The sequence below is a fragment of the Lagopus muta genome, chromosome 14, assembly GCF_023343835.1.
Source record: "Lagopus muta isolate bLagMut1 chromosome 14, bLagMut1 primary, whole genome shotgun sequence".
Lineage (NCBI taxonomy): Eukaryota > Metazoa > Chordata > Aves > Galliformes > Phasianidae > Lagopus > Lagopus muta.
The window spans coordinates 17685005-17704077 of NC_064446.1; the positions used below are offsets into that span (position 1 = coordinate 17685005).

The following is a 19073-nucleotide window of genomic DNA, read 5'->3' on the forward strand; positions in this document are numbered from 1 at the left end:
TTTCCAGATGCACTACATGATGTGATTCTGTGTGTAGCAAAACCAGAAAGGAATTAAAAAGAAGTGAGGAATGTCCCATGTTGTGGTTTCTTGCTCACATAATTCCTGTGCCCCTGGGAGCTGCTCAATGCACTGGGAGGTTCAGGTCATGCGGCGAAGGCGAGGCCCGCAGAGGCTCATGCCTCCCTTGTCTCACTAATATGATGGAGGTCACTGGCCCTCACTTTTGCGTTAGACTGCTAGGGGAGCAGAGTCAAGAGCTAAGTAATAGAACTTCACAATATTTAGTGCTTTGCTCTTTATTCTTGTTTCTTTTTTCTGGAATTACTCAGCCTGTTTAAAGAAAGAACCGCTGGTGGTGGGGGCGCATTTTGGGCTCTGTAGATATGACCACAATGCTCATTTGACTCAGGGAACGTTGTGTTACTGGAAGAAAATAGACTGTTGACTTCAGCTGACAATTGCCCCCTCTGTTGCCAATGCTCACAAGCTCAGGCAAAGGAGAGCCATGTCGTGAGTGAAGACATTTCCTTCCTTCAGCAAGATAACACCAATCTCTCTATCTCACATGCTTCCCACAGGATTTTACAGGTTGCATTCCTTTGCTACACACATGACAAGTAACAGTGAGATTATCTGAATTAACTGAGTTATCTTGTTTCGTGCTACTCTGCAGTCCTTATTTATTTATTCAAGTTTCAGAAGACTGCCAGATAAACAGGATTTCTTTGCTAATTCATTCTTGCAGCAATGTCAGGGCAACTTCCAGCACTGCGTTTCCTGTGCCTCAGGAAAACTGAGGCTGAGCACAGAATTAGTGGAGGAGCCAAACTTGACAAGAAAAGTCTGCTGTCCTGTTTAGATTTAGAGGCAGAGGTCAGAGATGAGTGGCTTCTCCCATTTCCCAAGAAATGGCACACTTGTTGAGAGCAGGCTGTTACCATCATCAGTCAGGGAAGGCAAGTGGATCATGCTTTATCTGCCAGTTCATACTGACATTTACAGACTGTGATCAAATTGTATGTAACCTTTTCTTTGACGTGACAAAGGTTGTGTTGTTGTCCTTGAGAAGAAACCACAGACAGTTTTCCAGTCTTTCTGCTATGATTGTGTCTGGAGGGATGGCAGTTTTTGGAAACGCAGGCAGCTAGAATTGATGACAGCATGGCAATAGTACAGCAATGTTAAATACATCCATATGTAGTCACGTTTGATATGTCTGTTGAGACATCAAAGAACTGGTGAAAATTGTCTTCACCACAGAGTCATGCTGGGAGCTGATGTTCAGCTGATTTAAAATCAGTTTTCCAGAACAGAGTTTACTCACAGGAATGTCTTTGTTCCCAAGCATATGAGTTTATGTGGGAGCCTATGAACGTGCCATTTATTTGACTGGGCCCAATCTGGGCACATCTGGTTTGGCAGTTGTGCTGCCCTACACACCTGTAGTTAAACAAGGCAATACAGACCCTGTCAGCTCTGCTTTGTGTTGGATACGCTACAGTGGACGAGATAAGTAAATGGGTGAGACTAGAAGGGCATACTTTGTGCTGCTGGAACCTGGCAAAGAAGGCAGGATGGGTATCTAATATGGAAGAAATATGAGGTGGGAAATAAGCCTTTACATCAGGTACTGGTGAAAGATTTCATCACAGGCACAGGCAGCATCTGACAAGCTGCTATAAAGTAGGGTGGCAATTTTAATGAAATATTTCAGCAAAGTCAAAGAAAAAACATTTGATTGTCAAAAGCCTATTCATCATTTCATGTTAAAGCCACAAGGGAAAGCAGGTTCATAGAATGTTCATATCTGTTTCAGAATTCTGTTCTACTCCTAGAGTGTATTCCTTCTAACAACACATACAGATTGACTTCAGCATGCTCTCAGTCTCCACGCTAACTGAGAACACTTACCTAATGTTAGAACAGATCTATAATCTTCTGTGCTGGGTTATTCCAAGAATACTTCTGAAATGGAGCAATGCCTTTTGCTTCCAGATTTGCTCAGTGCTGAACTAAATCTATAGGAAATTCTCTACACGTTGGATTTTTGTCCTGAAATGAGCTGGTAGTCAAAACGTTAGCAAATAACAATTGTGAAACAGGAGTTCAGAAAATTTCCCTTTGGGAAACCTGGCCTCTGCTTCTTTCTCCAGACCTGAAGTGGTCTCCCCTTCAATCTCCCTGCACACAGCCTTGTTCCTAGCCTCAGGAGAGCATACTGATGCTCTACAGCAAAAACAGGTGGTGTATCTAGAGATAATTAGTGATTATATGCCAGTGATTACATGCGTATAATTAGTAATTAGATGTTTACAAAGTAGAATTACAGTGGATTTAAAGGTACAATGTTTGTTTATATGGTTTCTTGTGATTGCAAAAATGCAAGCAGTGAAATATATTTTGACCTGGCTGGAGAAGTAGGCAGGACTTTCCCCGTGCACATTTTCTGTCACTGCCCTACACCTACTGGTACAGCCCAGGACATAAGCACCTTAACTGCATAAACACTGCAGGAACCAGGCTGTAACTGAGAGATCACAGACTACTTGGCTGTCCATCCAGCCACACAACGCATTTGCCATCACACTGAAGCAAAAACCTCTTCCCTAAACAGCAGTGAGCACCACCTCACAGGATCTGGAACCTGTGCTTGCTGTGGTCCTGACTACTTGCTGATTTTCACAAATTCAGATGAAAATAAGTGGGCTGGGAAAGCATCGTTATCTCAGGACATGTAAAATTGTGCTAACCTCATTTCACGATGCTTAATGTGACAAGAGAGGTGATTCCACTGCCAGCTGTCCTGCATCAGTCTTGGCTCAGCGTCAGCCACCAGTGAAGCATTAGCAACAGCTGAGCAAAGCCTTGGCTCCAGCACTGCTTGCAGACTCTGCTTTTCCCCCAGTGAGTCATGACTTTATTGGGATGAACTGTAACTGGAAACAGAAATGACAGGCCAGTGACACAGTGCATGAGCAGCAGGCAGGCTGAGCAGGCTGCTGATGTCAGCGTGACAGGAACCAGCCTGCAAGGAGCAGAAAGAGGCCCTGGCCCAGGAGGGCTTGACAGTAGCAATGTCATTGCTCTGTGTGGAGCACAGGAGTGGGTCCTGGATGCTCAGAATGGGGTGTGGTGCTCCCAGAGGCTAAATTCAGGTTCATTTGAAGTTGCAGGCAAAACTGTTGTCCGCTCAGCTTGCGATGCATTTGGTTTCCAGCATTGTCAGCACCACTGTTGCCTCACAGAGCAAATGTGTTACATTGCCTGGTTTATCACCTCAGACAGCACAGTGGGCTCATAAACCCAGCAGCTTCACAGGAGAGGCTAGGGAGACACTGAAACCACCTGCAATGAAACATACAGACAATTGTTCCTATGGGCAGATGCCTGCTGTTGCTTTCCAAGAGGCAGGAAAGTCCACTCTGCCTCCAACTCTCCTGTACAGATGCTTGCCTCTCACCAGGGCTCTGGCCCGCTCAGGATGGTTGATAGCAGCTGCTTTTACATCTTTCTATATCCTTGCCATGGTCTCTGCTCACACCGTTTGGATTATAACCTTTTGTTTACCCCCCCCTCTCAGCAGTGCAAAATACATGGCAAATGAAAAGCAAGATCCAGGTCTTGTCGTAGCAGATTACTACAGAGATTTGTACTGAGGTGACAGATGCTGAGCAAGGACAGAGCCACAGAGGTCAGAATACCACCAGTCCAGAGGAAGTCTGGAAGTATTTCTGCTTTCCACTCCATACCACAGAGCCATGTAGTAAACACTGAAGTTTTGTCTTCCATCTGTTTGCAGGCAGAGGCGGGGAGAGAAATCATGAGATAGAGATTTATTCCTGTTGGCCTGAGAATCAAAGTAAATCCTGGCTGAAATCCCCCTCTGTTGAAGGAAGTCGCTTCAGGAGAGAAGCATTCAAATGAAAAGATAAGTTCTAGAGATTTTATTTAAGCTAAAACAGTCCCCTTGAAGGTTTTATGCAAAGAACAGAGAAAAAGAGCCTAAAGACCAAGATCGCCCCAGCTCACAGGGACACTGCAGCCATCCAAGCTCAGCCTTGCGAAGGTAGCTGTTATCGCAGCCTGACATACGCACCAGAGAATTACCAGGTCTGATCCAGCCCAATAGTTGCAGCATTCTTCCCCCACCACCATTACAAAACGAGTTGGTGACTGGACCCACATTAGGCAGTTGTCTGTTTTTCTTGTGGTGCAGCCAAGACTGAAGGGGATGCTGACATTTCTCTTAGGGACTGACTTGCAAATGTCATTCGCGTGAAAAATTTACCCATCCAAACTTACTTGCATTTCTACTTCATAGTGGTTACTGTTAAATGTATCCAAAATAGCGATGATGGTTTCATCTTGCTGTGTTCATCTTGGCTAGGAGAGTTGGTTTTATCACATCCTTATTTAAAAACATCGACCCAGCTGAAACTAAAATATATAATAAAGTAAAAGTAAAGCTGGATTAACAGAAATGTGGCTCCATAGAGATAGATTTGTGCAAACCCAGTGCAGTTGAAATCAGAATCAGGCTTGCTATGTTTTGTAACAGAGGTAAACATTTCCTCTTTTTTCATGGTGCTGGCAAACAAACGATGTCTGACTCCATTGGTCAGACAAAGCAATTACGTCTCTGAGGTGCGCTGAGAAGAGGCAGGCAAGAAATAAATATGCTCAAGGCAGTTCAACAAAGTCCTTGATGCTGATACTACTCATTGCTGTGCAGCAAAATTTTCCTATGGATAAAGAAGGAAAGCAAGACAGTAAAAAGAGGAATCTTTCAGCAGATCCGGGACCAGCAAGTCACTCCCCTCCCCCCATTTTACGAGTAGTTTTGCTCAGTCTGTTTTCACTGCCCTACATAATTTCTCTTTGAAAGTACTGCCAAATTATCCTACAGCTGTTAAGGACTAGTAGGCTATCCCTTCAAGAGAAATGTTAAAATAGATCAAAACAGATATTGTCCATTTATGGAGCTTGCTAATTATACTGAAGACAAAAGTAAGCACAGCTTATGACAAAAACAACTCATCTGTATTACCAAAATCTATCACCAGCACATATCCTGACCTTCAGTTCTTTGCACATGGTCCTGGAATGAGCTGTTCCCTGAGCTCACTTCCAGTTCCTCACATAAAGCCCACATCTCTTTAAGAAGGCCAGAACCCAAACTCAGCTGCACTGGATGCACCTGGAAGCGAATTAAAAAGGCAGACCTTGGCCAGAGTAAATCCCACCACGTTCACTCAGCCTTAGGCTTATGGTGCATCCAGAGAGAGGGGAGTTGAGCAAGTTGGTCCAATTTCAGACCACGTGGACTAGTCCTGTTTCCCAGCAAAATTCTTATCCGAATAGATTTTCTTCCTGACTGAAGTGTGATGTGCACAGCTGCTAAGGGTCTGCTCCGCTGGGCCGTGATAGGAGGTCGCTCTGCAGCAAACCTTCAAACATGCAAGACATACTTGCAGGGTTATGCTCCCAGAGTGCTGTAACTTCTGTTTTTTCCTTCTATTTTCCTTCTCTGTGAAGACAGTAGAGACTTCAAGTACTAAACTGTCCCTGAATGCCATCCAGATTTAATTTCAGGACCCTGTCTCAGAAGCTGGAAGAGGAAGCTGCAGGTAAATCAGGATACTGTAATGTTTGCCTGGTTCTGCACTGCTTTCCTCTGCAGAAAGATGTGCAGAGCAGGCAGTGGAGGACTGTGCTCCATTCCACCCTCTGCTGAGCATAACTGCTCCCTGAAAGGCTGAGGCAGTAAAAGTCATGCTACTAAACCTCTAACACTTCTGGAAGAATAGTTTAGATAGAGGTAAAGTGCTACATGCCCTTACAGGATTACAGACACTATATTAACATTAAAGTTTTGTCTTTATATTATATGTTTAAATCCTCTTTTGTAAGGTCTGAAGGGGCTTTTCCTCATTTCCAGCGTGGTTCACTCATCTCAGTTGCGACGACTTCTAAGTCAGTGTCTCGTCTTCACATACCAGAGGCAGACAGCAGTGAAAAGAATCAGACAGACTCATCACACCACAGGCTCATTCCTGTGCTCCACAGCATACCACTGTGCTGAGCATCACCACTCTAAGAATTTTAGCAAACATGAAAAATACAGAGCAGAGAGAGATGATCAGATAAGACACATGCTTCCTTGCCTGAGTGGCTAGAGCCCAAGGCCCAGATTGAAGCATTTTGATGGGGGCACTTTACAGAGCACCGACAAGTTATGAATGTCAAATGGCTGTGAGCTTTATGAATAAAGTGAAGTGCTTTGAAATGGAAAGTTGTAGAAAGCAGCATTCTGGCCATTTCCCTAGGAAAGCGTATGAGTATTGTACCCACTCATTATAAGCTTTGAATGTCTGAGTTTGCAATCAGTCTGCACCCCAGACACGCTAATGCCTTGGTTGCAATATATCACAGGATGTCCAGGGTTAAAAAGGACGACGATCATCTAATTTCATCCCCTGCCATGTGCAGGGTTGCCAACCACCAGACCAGATGGCCCAGAGCCACATCCATAGCTTTCTTACATCCCACAAAACATCCCAAAAATATTTTAGGGATTTCAGCTCTGTTACTGCCAAACGTACCATTCCTCAGAGCATGCAAACCAAGAAGTTAAAATTCTTTCCTTTTTCCCCTCTATTTTCTCCTCTTACTACAGATTTCTGAGTCGAAGACATGGATAACATGGCAGGTCACCTTTGGTACGTGGTCTTTCTACTTCACTGTTTTTTCCTTCTACCTTTCTACTATTTCTGATGTGCACGCTCTGACATAGAAGTGATTATTTGAGTGTGTGCAAGATGCTTGAGCAGCTTATGTCTATGGTGTGTTCTTGCACACCGGCTGTCAAACATCAGAATATTCAAATCCTTTGTTCAGTGCCTAAGATAACTGCTAAAAACCCAAGCAGCACTTACCATGGTGAACTCTGAAAGTTTCCACATGCTTTGTTGTGAAGGTAAAAATAAAGGCTTGTGTTTCTTGCTAAGCTGGAATGCTCAAATTCTTTTTACAGCCCACATCAGTTAAGCTACCTTAACTGTTCTGGCTGGTTTACCCAGGACAAAGAATAAAGCTTGGCAAACTGGTCACTGTTTCATATACAAAATAATCTAAATTATTGTAGCTTGTCTTTTTATTTTGCTTGGTAGATACTGTTGTTCTTAGCAGCAAGATGTCCCAGAGGCTGTAGCCTATGCTACCTGCCTGAATGCTCATGGAAGATTTCCTCAGGTTTCATTCATAAAAATACATATATTTCTAGATACCTCATGAAAGCAATCACATTCCTACGCATGGAATATTTCCAAATCTGCCAACTTCCCTTTTCCTTTTTCAGTGCATACTCTCCCTTAATTCAAAAAACCCATCCAGTTGTATTTTAATCATGCCTGGACAAAAGTTCAGATCCTTAACTTGGAAACTGCTGTTAAAAAACATTGCATAGTGCCAGCTGAACTTCTGGAAGGGCAGGGAATTCCCCACTGAAAGGGAAAGGCACTGCTTTCAGACCTCCCCTATCTGCCTCTAGGAAGCAAAGCTCATTATGTTTCCCCTGGACTTCGCAAAGCAGAATAATAATAATCTTGTTTGGTAAAGTATGTTTTGTGTCAGGTTAACATTACTCAACTTCTGGGACAGTGAAAACACAGAGAATGTACAAAAGATTTTATGCTCCAGAAGCTTCTCCATTCAGATCTCTGAATGCACAGAACATAATCAGGGCTATTATAGGAAACTAAAAACTAACGAGTCACTTCTTTAATGTTAGTGCTGAATGTATGCTGCAGTTTGTTCATACAGGAAATAGCCTGCCCCAGACTGCAGCCATGAAGGAGCAAATGTAGTTCAGCCAAAGAGATGCTGACACACAAGCACAGTTTCTGTTGTGCCTGACTCAAGACTGTAACAACAGAACACACAGCAAGTCTGCTGTGCTTTTTAGCAATGGAGAGCAGCATCCTTCCCTGCAAGAAGTAATTGTGGGTGGCCTCAGCCATTCCGCTGGGAATAGATCCTGGATACAGAACTGAATCATATCAGAGCTACACTGGCTCCTGCAAAGCACTGCAAGTCCTCCACACAAGGCAACTTTGGAACAGATGTCCTTTGTGGGTGCACATCAATCTGCACGTTTGCAGTTTAAAGGTGTTCTGTGGCAGTTAGATCATGTGTGTGGCTGACTGCAGGAAGGAGAGTTGTGTCCACCATGAACTCACTCTCTTCACTGCTGTCTGACCGAAGTGTCAGCTGTGTAGCAGATGGAAGCTAACGCATATAGACTGGGGAAGTGTGAAAACGAGGAGAGCTCCCAGTGTCCCTAACTGGAGGCATGGCCCATCCCATTCAATGGTGAGACTGCTCCCTTTAGTTACTCTTTAAATGCTCAGGAAAGGCTTTTATTTAACTACTTTCAGTATTCACTATGCCACATTTCTTTATGGTACAAATTGAGCTCTATGTATAGAGAATTGTTAGGAAACCAATTCCAAGACGAGACTGAAATGCCATCTCATTGATAACTTGTCTGCGCACTTCCAGAAGCCCAATATCAAAGCACTCAAGCTGGCATTTCACTTTTGGCTACAGAGGGGCCTAAGGGGAGTTCAATCACCAGATAATACACTTGTCCTGGGAAGCATTTCAGCGTACGCCTGTTGGTAAGTGCCAATACAGTTATCTCCTGCTTGAGTTCCTGCTGAAAGCCTTCCTCGCTCTGCCTGCTGTTTGCTGCCACGTTCCACCTTCTCTTACCCTCCTGGACCTCTCAGTGCACAGCCTGCAGGTCTGCTGCCCTGGGTGAGCCGTCTGCCCTCCTGCCCAGGACAGTGGTGAAGCACTGCTCAGGGTGTGGTGAACAGACAGCTGTGTTTGGGGGCTTAGTAATATGATTTCGTGTTACACATCAAGCAAGAATGCAGTAATTCAGCAACTCTGTTTTATGCATCTAAAGGAAACCAGATGAAGCTACACAATTTTTTTGAATCTCCAGATTCCTTTTGCAAGTCACCTCATTTTGTAAGTATTCATTCTCCCCGAGTCCTCTGCAGATCAGAATTTAATAAGTACACATACTTGCTTGGTTTTTTGGTTTAGACTTCTCGCAAGAACTCCAGGTACCATTTACAGAGAGAGAAAACACCATCTTAGGAGCAGGGTGAGATTCACTTACAAAGCCCCAGCTTAATCCAGCTTGCCAAGATACATCTTCAGTAGTTACAGCATGCAATAACCTACAGTCAGTTATTCAGTGGCACAGGACCACAGAAGCCACAAATACTGCTGTAATGCTATAATATGATGGAATGCACAGCAATGATAGCAGGGTGACAAAGTCTCCAGCTACAGCAAAAGAGGACAAGCCCAAATACAGCAGCCACAATCACAACAGCATAAGAAGAAACTCTGCTTACCTTTAGAAAGCTTCAGATGTGCAGGGACCTCAAGGAAGATACCCTTTCCTCCACTGCCAACCCTTAAATGAGGTCTGGGCAGGAATGGATCCTGGCTGCAGCCCTTCCATCACACAGAACATTGCACACAGCTGAGCTCCCCTGGGTTGGCCCTGTCTTCCCACCAGGTGCTCCATCATTGCTTCAAGCTCTGACTTAGCATTTCTGCTACAGCTGCACTCTTAGAGAACTCATGACTGCTGACCTTCACTTCAGCAGATGAGTTAGTGGACCTCAAATGCTCATTTCATACAGCCAAGCAAGTGCTGTAATACATTCAAGTTAATACTTAAATATACCTCCTACTTCATGTCTTGCTTTTTATATACATGTTCTTTTGTGTTTGCCATTCTCAAATATTGAGGAGAATGTGTATTAATATTAACTAATTAATACTGATATGTATTAGTACAGAAAATTATACACCTGAATTGCCTAAGACTTTCACCTAAAACTATTTTAGAGAAAATATCTACTTGAATTGTCATCTGTGAACTGTGAAGTAAAACAAAACAGTTGCATACGCAGTTTGAAATACAAACCTTCCTGTGGTTTGCTATACACATTCCCATCTAAAGGAACACACAGACAAACAGATATAGATGCAGTAGAATTTGTAATTACTATGCAGGTCCAATTTCAATTATCTGTAGATGTTTAACAAGCAAGTTCCAGGTTAGGATTATTTGATGAAGATGCTCACAGATGTACTGAGCAACACAGACATCCACCTGCAGGAAACACATCCAGGAAACGCAGTGGTGTTTGTCAGTTGAACTGATGTTTATAAATCATTCTGCCCTCTGTAGTAAGGGGAGAATATGGTACCTACATACAATGGCCAGATGGTAACTCTGTGTATTATCAGTCAGGATGAGATCTGCATTAATGTAAGCAACAAGATTACAATTTAATTATTCCTAACCTTAAATCTAAACCAAATATTTTACTGTTCATAGTTTTCCTAGTAAACCATTAATGAATTCTATTTGTAGGAATCACCTCTTTTCCATAAGGAAAATGGTTCATTTTCTTTCCAATTCAGAATCACTTTTGCTCCAAAATAATAATTATTATGCTAACTATTGACAATATTATTGCTGTTAAATTCATTATGGCATTCCAGCAAATACCTTAACCACCTCATAGAATCACAGAATGGCCAGGGTTGGAAGGGAGCTCAAGGATCATGAATCTCCACCCCCCTGCCACATGCAGGGCCGCCAACCTTCCCACTTAGTGCCAGCCCAGGCTGCCCAGGGCCCCATCCAGCCTGGCCTTGAGCACCTCCAGGGACGGGGCATCCATGACCTCTCTGGGCAGCTGTTCCAGCACCTCACCACTCTCTCTGTAAAGAATTTCCCACTGACATCCAACCTCAATCTCCCCTTCCTCAACTTAAAACCATTTCCCCTTGTCCTGCTGTTATCTGCCCTTTCAAAGAGTTGATTCCCCTCCTTTAGGTACCGAAGGCTGCAATGAGGTCACCCCACAGCTTCTCTTCTCCAGGCTGAACAAGCCCAGCTCCCTCAGCCTGTCTTTGTAGGGGAGGTGCTCCAGTCCCCTGCTCATCTTTGTGGCCCCTCTGCACCCCCTCCAACAGCTCCCTGTCTTTCTTGTACTGGGGGCTCCAGACCTGGACACAGTACTGCAGATGGGGCCTCACAAGAGCAGAGTAGAGGGGGACAATCACCTCCCTGTCCCTGCTGGCCACCCCTCTGCTGATGGAGCCCAGGACACCATTTGCCTTCCGAGTTGCAAGGGCACACTGCTGGCTCATGTTAAGCTTTTCATCTATCAAGACCCCCCCAGGTCCTTCTCCACAGGGCTGCTCTCAAGCACCGCTCCTTCCAGTCTGTACGGATGCCTGAGATTCCTCTGGCCCAAGTGCAAAACTCTGCACTTTGCTGTGTTGAACCTCATCAGGTTCACCCTGCCCACCTTTCCAGCCTCTCGAGGTCCCTGTGAATGGCATCCCTGCCTTCTACTGTGTCGACTGCTCCACTCAGCTTGGTGTCATCAGCAAATTGCTGAGGGTGCACTCGATTCTGTCATCGCTGTCATTGATGAAGATGCTAAAGAGCACCGGTCCCAAGACAGAGCCCTGGGGGATGCCACTCCTTACCGGCGTCCACCTGGACACAGAGCACCCTCTGTCTGTGGCCTTTCAACCAGTTTCTTATTCATTGAGTGGTTCATCCATCAAATCCACATCCCTCCAATTTGGAGATAAGGATGTGGTGGGGGACCCCTGTAGAGTTCCACTACCAGTGTAAGTTTACTGGACAGTGCACGCTCCAAAACAGTTCTGTGTTGAGGGCCAGACCCCATGAAAACTTTTCAGTGCAGGTTTAGCTGAACCAACACCAGAAAGACTATCGCTAAGACAGCTATACCCTATGGGAAGCAGAATGGCAGTGGAGAACACAAATCAGAGCACAACCTTCCTGTGCCCGTACGCACAGCACTGCCAGCATGGCTGGGGCTGAGCTGCGGTGCTGGAGGACCTCTGTGACAGAGGCAGGAAGCCCAGAGGTGCTGGAGGTGTCCCTGTGGCCAAACAGAAGCTGCAGGCCTTGCCCTGCTCTTAGCTTGTGTGAGCAGGGGATGCAACACAGGCAGGGTTCAGCTTTGCAAGGACCCAGGAACTGGATTCGCAGCACGTGGCTGGAGTGCAACGACTGGCATCCCACCAGCCTAGAGACAGTGTGGGCAATCATGTCAGGCTTATTGTTAAATCAGCATTTCTGACTGGAAACATTGAAAAGCTAATTTGATGACTGCATCTCTCCATATCCCAGGTTTGTATTATTAATCTCTGCAATTGCCTTGCATTTATGCCTGTGGATAGCAGATGTCCTGAAGCCATGAGTACAGAAATGTATGAGTACAGTGTACCAGAAAGTTGAATCGCTTGAATTTCCTGCTCCTCATATGCTCTCGTGGCTTGAATACTGATGAGAGCTTGACTGGCGAGTGTTTTTCCTGTTTCTGAGGCAGTCAAGGAATTTAGGACACACATAACATTAGGGTGCAGGCTAGGGTAGGAGTTCAGTTTAGTGATGGCTATGATGTTCAGGTAATTTCTCCATTCTATTATGTAGATTGCTGTAGTATAAGGCCAGAAGTAAACAACTAAATTTTTGTTAACCTCAATACAATGAGAGGCAGGATGCGTGGCTGCATCTCAGTTAGGACTTCTGGACTTAAAGCACTGCTCAATTTCATATGTGCTAAAACTTTTTGTAATCCCTGCTACTATCAGGTGGTTAAGAAATTGAAGATGATGAAGAACTGAGTTTGTTATCTGTTCTTACACGCTGACCTGTTTATACTGAGAAATGTGTGCATGATTTATGTCTAACTCTTGAGGAGGTATCTGTCACTGAGGGCTGGGTACAGCTGTAGGCCATGCCTTTGATCGCACATGCAGATTTTTCTGGACCCTTCTCAGCTCTGCTATCCTTGTTTTCAACATCTGCAGTGGCACAGAACTCCATGCAGCATTCAGAAGCACAAACGTGTAAAAGGTTGACGTGGTGACAACATCTGATTCCGTCCCCAGTTATCCCTAACACTGCATTCTGTGTCGAATGCTGATTTGCAAGATTCCTCCCTGGGCTGGCAATTCCACTCAGAAATGGTAAGTGTCAGTCTGTAATTAGGGACTCTGTAATCCATAGATTAGTGGCTCCATACTCCGAAGTCTCCATCTGTTGTGCACACCGGAATCATTGTATGTCTGGTCTCAGACCTGCTTCAGGCTTGAACGTTTTTTTGCAGGATTTTCTTTGTTGTGCAAAGCGGCCCATTTGTGCCCGACACTCGGTGGCCGCACGCTGCGGCAGGCACTGCACGGCGCCTCGCGTCAGGCTGCGGGCTCCTCTGTCCAAGCACGGATGGGGCTTTGCAGCCTATTTTTCTGCCATGCTCAGAAACTGAGCCCCCCTCAGCAGAGCACACGACACGGTTCCAGCCGTGAGGGTTTCGGTACGTTCGGACAGTGCCACGCAATCGGAAACCGCTGCTCTCCAAACGGTGCAGAGAGAAGACAGACCCTTCCATGCGCACGCAGTCGCACTCAGAGAAGCGGTGAGCGTCGGCCGTGCTGCCCAAAGCTGCAGCTGCGGCACAGCGCGGTTCCTCACTCACCAAAGGCTGTTTTACGTAAAGGCTGCACAACACGCGCAGCTTGGCTGAGTGGCACAACTGGAACAAACTTCTTTCTGTGCGCAGGAGTCACACTGAGCTCTGTGCGGCCACTTGGGCGTCTTTCTGAACAAGCTAAAGCCTCGTAAGAAGCATGACCTGAAAAGTTAAATGGCAGTGGAGAACATTGGCACCTCAGGAAGATGAAGCCTGGCAAAATGACAACTTGTTCTCCGTCATTTTCGTTATATCTTTATTTTTTTCAACCCGCAATCAGCTCAGTCCTCTTCCCACGCGGTTTGTTCGCACGGTATCGCAGCTTGCCTTCCAGCGCTATTTGCGTCCACCTGCACGGAACCCCCCCAGTTCTCTGACTTCAATGCCGAAGTTCTCCGCGTACAAACGGACCTCGCGCCATTACCGCCCCAACAGCCGCGGCGCTGCCCGTCCCGCCCAGAGCGGCACGGCGCGCGCATCGCGGGCCCGGGGAGCGGCCGCGGACGGCGGCGCAGAGGGCGGCAGCGCCACCTGCCGGCCGGCGGCTCTCTCTGCGTCCCGCGGAGTCGCGCGCAGCGCTCGCGCGGTGCTGGGGAGCCCGTGGTAACGCAGAGAACGGAACGGCGTTCGGCGCAGGGCGCTCTGCCGCACTGACCGACACGGCTGTGCATCACCTGCGTACCGCGCGGCCTCTCCGCAGCAGTTAACTGAGCCCCATTCTTTTTTACAGGCTGCTGTAGGAAGTCAGCTCTCAGCAGCTCAGAGCATTGGTGTGTGAAGAGTTTGTAAAATGAATTCTGATGTCTTTTTCCCAAAGTGAGGCAGAGCCCAATAAGGGCTCCCCATCTACCTGAGCCACGCAAAACAGGCAGCATCTTCTCTTTATTTTTTCCCCTCGGTACACAGGTGTAGCACAAAGTCAGTAATGCAAAGATGGGCTCATGCTGGGAGAGCTGCCTGCCCTCCTCCCGCCAACCAACCCGCTCAGCACAGCCTCTGCAGCTCTCCCTGCGCCTGCGCTCCCGCCTGTGCTGCGCTATGGCCCCCCGGGCCCTTCCACTCTCCCTGGAGGCTGTAAGCAACCAGAGCAGAGCAGGCCAGGAAGGTGCGTTCCGTATGTCTTAGTTGTTCAGCCTCGACACAGTCACAGAGCCACGGCGGTTGGAAGGGACCTCCAGGGCTCCCCTGGCCCAACCCCACACAGCAGGCTGCACAGGAACACGTCCGGGAGGGTCTGGATTCCTCCAGAGAAGGAGACTCCCCACCTCTCAGCAGCTGGGCTGGGGCTCTGCCACCCTCACCACCAAACAGATTCCGGACAGACACTAAACATCTCTGTGAATGTAAAGTGAGATTTTTTTAAAAATGCTGCTGTTTTATTTTTTCTTTATACAAACTAAAACACCAGAGGTCATTGAATCCTATATTAAATACATAAATTAAAAAATAACCATTCATAAAACTTTACATACAGTAAGGATTCTCTTCTACACATTAATACATATAATACAGATACGTGTCCAGTGGTTTATCAAAGGGTCTTTCTGCCAAATCATTAACACTTCCATTCTGGAGTAAACACCAAAAAAAAAAAAAAAGGAACAAAATTATATCTAAAAACAGGTGCTGATGTGAAAAAGGGCAGGGAAAAACAAACAGAAACAAAAAAAAAAAAACTTTCAGTCACCAGCCACTGTATGGCTGTTCATTGAACCTCGCCCTAATGAGAAGAAGCCTGGCCTATCCAGTTCTCATGGAATGCCAGGAAACTGAAAGCTTTGGAGTTTCAGAGGGTATTCCCCACTGAGATGACAGCAGGGAGTTGGAAAATGAAGAATGTGTGAAAAAAAAAAAAAAAAAAAAAAAAAAGAAAAACCAAAAAATAAAATTTACATGGGTCTGCAGGCACACCAGTGAGAACAGAGCTGTGAGCCAGGCTGGTAATATGGCAAGAAGCCCTATTTCTTTCTCAAACCAAATTGCCTAAATTCATCTCACCAATTACATCTTTGTCTGAAGTGCTTGAATTGAAATGTCTTTGAACTCTCCTGATTTGGTGGAGGAAGGGGAGAAAAAGTGGCAAGTTTGATTTTTGTTCAGCTGACTTCCATCATGTGTGTGCCTCATCTTCTGCTGTGGTGGTGTGGAAGTAGTGGAGTGCTGTGGTCCTGCTCTAGTACAAACAGGAGTAATCAGGGCTATGTTTACCATCCTCAAGGACTGAATAAATTGCTGTGGGTTTGCTGGCTGATTTGAGGGAGGGGCTGCAGAGACTGGTTTGAGAGGACTCTCAATACCTTGTCTCAGAGAATATCAGGAAAAACAGAAAGCCTTGGATGACAGCTTCAGGATAAAGAATGGTGGAGAGAAAAAGAAAAAAAAAAGAGAAAGCAAAGTAAGGAAAAACAGAACCACAAAGAAGTAGCACATAAGATGTAAAACTAAACCATGAGCACAGCAGTTGCTGTACCTAAACAAGTCTAGATTGAATTCCCCATACCTAGGTTGGAAATACATTTTCATAACCTATAGCAATGATTTCCTATATACAATAGTGACCAGACAGATAGATGTGCATATATACTTATATGTATGTATCTATATAATATAGATACATATGTATATATAGCCAAACATTTTGTATCAAACTCATTTTTGTCAGGCAGAGAGGAGGAAACTTGTATTTTACCAGCAAGTGTGTTTTAGGCATGGCTCATGTAATGCTGCAAGGAGAATAAAGCAGCTGTTGTTCAGTTCTCTGGAGGGACTCTAGCAATCTTTCTGAAGTTTGCAACCTTTTACGTGTCACACCACAGTACCCTGTGGATGCTCTGCCACCTCCCACCCCTCCCTCAGCCCTTGGAAATACAGCACCTACATGCATATAACAAGAAAGAGTAAGGGAGGGGAAATCAGGCAAGAGAAATGAGCACAAGATGTGCGCAGCACAGATCATAGGGCCTAAATAATGAAGCCTGTCACAAAATCAGCAAGGTATGTTCTAAAACCAGACAGTGTTATCTGCTATGCTTCTGCCCTGTGATTGTCTGTAACAAACATTTCCAGTTCTTATTTTTTTTAAAACTAAAGCAGAGATGGAAGTTACTGCACCACCATGGAAAACACACGCTGTACTCATGCTTCTTAAAGACGAGCCTGGCATTATAACGTCTAAGGAAAAGTTTCCAGGCTGCATTTACTTCCCACATACTACTGCAGCCAAGTACGAAACAAACTTGTGCTCCAGCAAGGGAGAAAGAATGGTGGAAAGAGAAAGAAGGAACAACCAGACAGGAAAAAACAACTTTTTGCACTTAACAAGAAATTGTGAAGTGATCCCAATGTGTCACAAGTGTGGGAGGAGGCTCTCAAAGGGCCTGACTCCAAAGTTTCATGATGAATTGGCAGCAGCACCCTTGGAAAGCACAGGTGATAGGTTTGGGCCAACCTTATCCATAGATTCTTCTGCAACACAGAGCATGCAAACATACCAGCATTCACATAACATACCTGCCTACAAGCCTGTTACAAAAAAAAAAAAAAAAAAAAGTAAAATGGAGCCAAACAACATCTAGCTAGTGCAGAATTCAGTAAACCCCTTGACTAAAACGGACTGCTTCACGCAGCTCCATTCATTTCGCAATTTAAATTAATTGTAAGGAGCAGAAAGTTGCTGGTAGCTGCTAACCTTTAATGGAGGGCTCAACAGAACTTCCAGACATGCATGAAATGAGGATCTTCTCAGTCTCTGACAAACAGAACCCAGTGTTGGACATTAATGAGTAAAATCTATTCCAGCTCCAAAACATTTGAGGGGCAGGCATCCTCTGCACTAGATGAACTTCATTCCTGCTACGGCCGAGGAATAGCTTCTGCCCTACTGAGTTGCTGTGCAAGTTACTTCACTGCTTTGTGCCTCAGATGCTTCATCTGTGAAAATGAACAAGCAAGCAAAGGCAAGATTCTTTGTAAAGCACTTTTAAAGCTTCTAGTATGCAGAGTCTGTGCACATAAAATTTGGAACACGTGAGCCCTCTTTTGAAGGTTTAAGTAACGCACAGGCTGTCTTCTACACTGTTATATGGAAATCCATTTTTTTTTTTTCCCAGCTGAAATTAAGGCGCCGCTGTGGAAGACACAGCTCAAATAAGCTTTGCCACAGGAACCTGAAGTCTGCACAGGCAAGACCCTGTTTCCAGGGAAATAAAAACAGGCAGAGAAGTGCACTGCTGTGCCTAGCTCATACAGCACACCATGAAGAAAGGAAAGATGGAAGCAAAGGTGCATCCAACAGACACAGAAGCTTGGCAGGGTTTGTTGCAGGTGCCAGCTCTCCTTGGGGTTTGCTTTTTACCAACTAAAGGGACATGCAGCTGCAAGGGCACTGCTTGCCTTAGGGAGACAGCAGGACTGGGTTCCAGACTTGGTCGAGAAAGAGATACACAATGCTTTGAAATGGAAATGACTTCTAGTTGTTATGGTAATATCTAAATGGACTAATGACACTACTTCTCATATCTAGTAAAGATGCCTTCACATGGCTTTCCCCACTGTTTGGTAAGCGCATTCTTGGTCAAGAAGCCAGCTAACAAAATCCATTTGACAAGCCAAACCAAAATATTTATAAGGGCTTCTTATGCTCAGTAGGATCAAGGCTGGAACAAAATATCTGAAAGCTGATGCTCTGAGGATCATACAACATAGACACTGGGGACTGCTTTCTTTCCTTTCCCCTCGAACACATCTTCTCAGAAACCACACTGTAAGTTCAATCCAGTGCTCCTCAGCATATTATTCTTTTAATGAAACCAAATATGGAAGTCTGAGAAGTATCTGACAAAGGACAGGCTTTTCTTCATGCATGGAGTATGAAGAGATAAGACAACTCCGCCAGAAATATTCCTTATGCCCCACATCTGATTCTTCCCTTCCTCTGCCATGTACAATGGTGCCTTATAATGACCTCAAATACAAAACATGGTGGTTTGTCCTGCCCACAGTGCAATAAGCCAGAATACATTTCTCCTTTTTTTTTTTTTTTGCCCCCACATTGCAGCTGTCATTGTTCCTGAGGTGAACACCAAAGGGAGAGAGAAAGAGTCTCCCTGCAGTGAGAAAGTCCGACAGTTCGAACAGAACACCTTATGGTCAGCATCTCTCTGCACAGCCTAAGCGTTTCTCCTGCTCTTTCCTCTTATTTTTTATCTGTTTGTGGGATATCAGATTTAAACAACTGCCCTGCACAGCAGGGATAGATTTTTCTGTTGTAACTTTGGTTCCATGCCCAAGACACACTCTGACTCAATCAGCTGGAAGCGGATCCTTGCTGATTCCATTTAAGTTTTTCTTTAGCAAAGTAGGTTGACAGTTTATATTTCTTCCCCTTTTGTAATTTCAACATATAGAACTTCATTAGATGCAGCATATATCATAGCTTTAGACAGGAACTGTCCG

At 45.2% G+C, this 19073-nt stretch overlaps 1 protein-coding gene and 1 long non-coding RNA gene across 8 annotated transcripts in view; both read right to left on the bottom strand.

Annotated features, from left to right (window-relative positions):
- Positions 1-998: 998 nt before the first annotated feature.
- On the bottom strand, positions 999-9785 carry LOC125700387 (uncharacterized). Its single transcript, XR_007379894.1, has 2 exons — positions 9435-9785; positions 999-4745 (listed from the first exon to the last, which is right to left on the bottom strand). It is a non-coding gene; the product is annotated as an uncharacterized LOC125700387 (long non-coding RNA).
- A 4392-nt stretch (positions 9786-14177) lies between these two features.
- JAKMIP2 (janus kinase and microtubule interacting protein 2) overlaps positions 14178-19073 on the bottom strand; it is a 59717-nt gene continuing 54821 nt past the window's right edge. For 4 of the 7 annotated variants that reach the window (XM_048960446.1, XM_048960443.1, XM_048960445.1 and 1 more), the window contains exon 21: positions 14180-14954. In XM_048960446.1, coding sequence (XP_048816403.1) covers positions 14604-14954 — 351 coding nt within the window. In that variant the 3' untranslated portion in view covers positions 14180-14603. Of the gene's footprint in view, positions 14955-14979; positions 17550-19073 lie in introns of those variants that run through there. The other 3 variants (XM_048960447.1, XM_048960452.1, XM_048960453.1) reach the window with 3 other exon arrangements.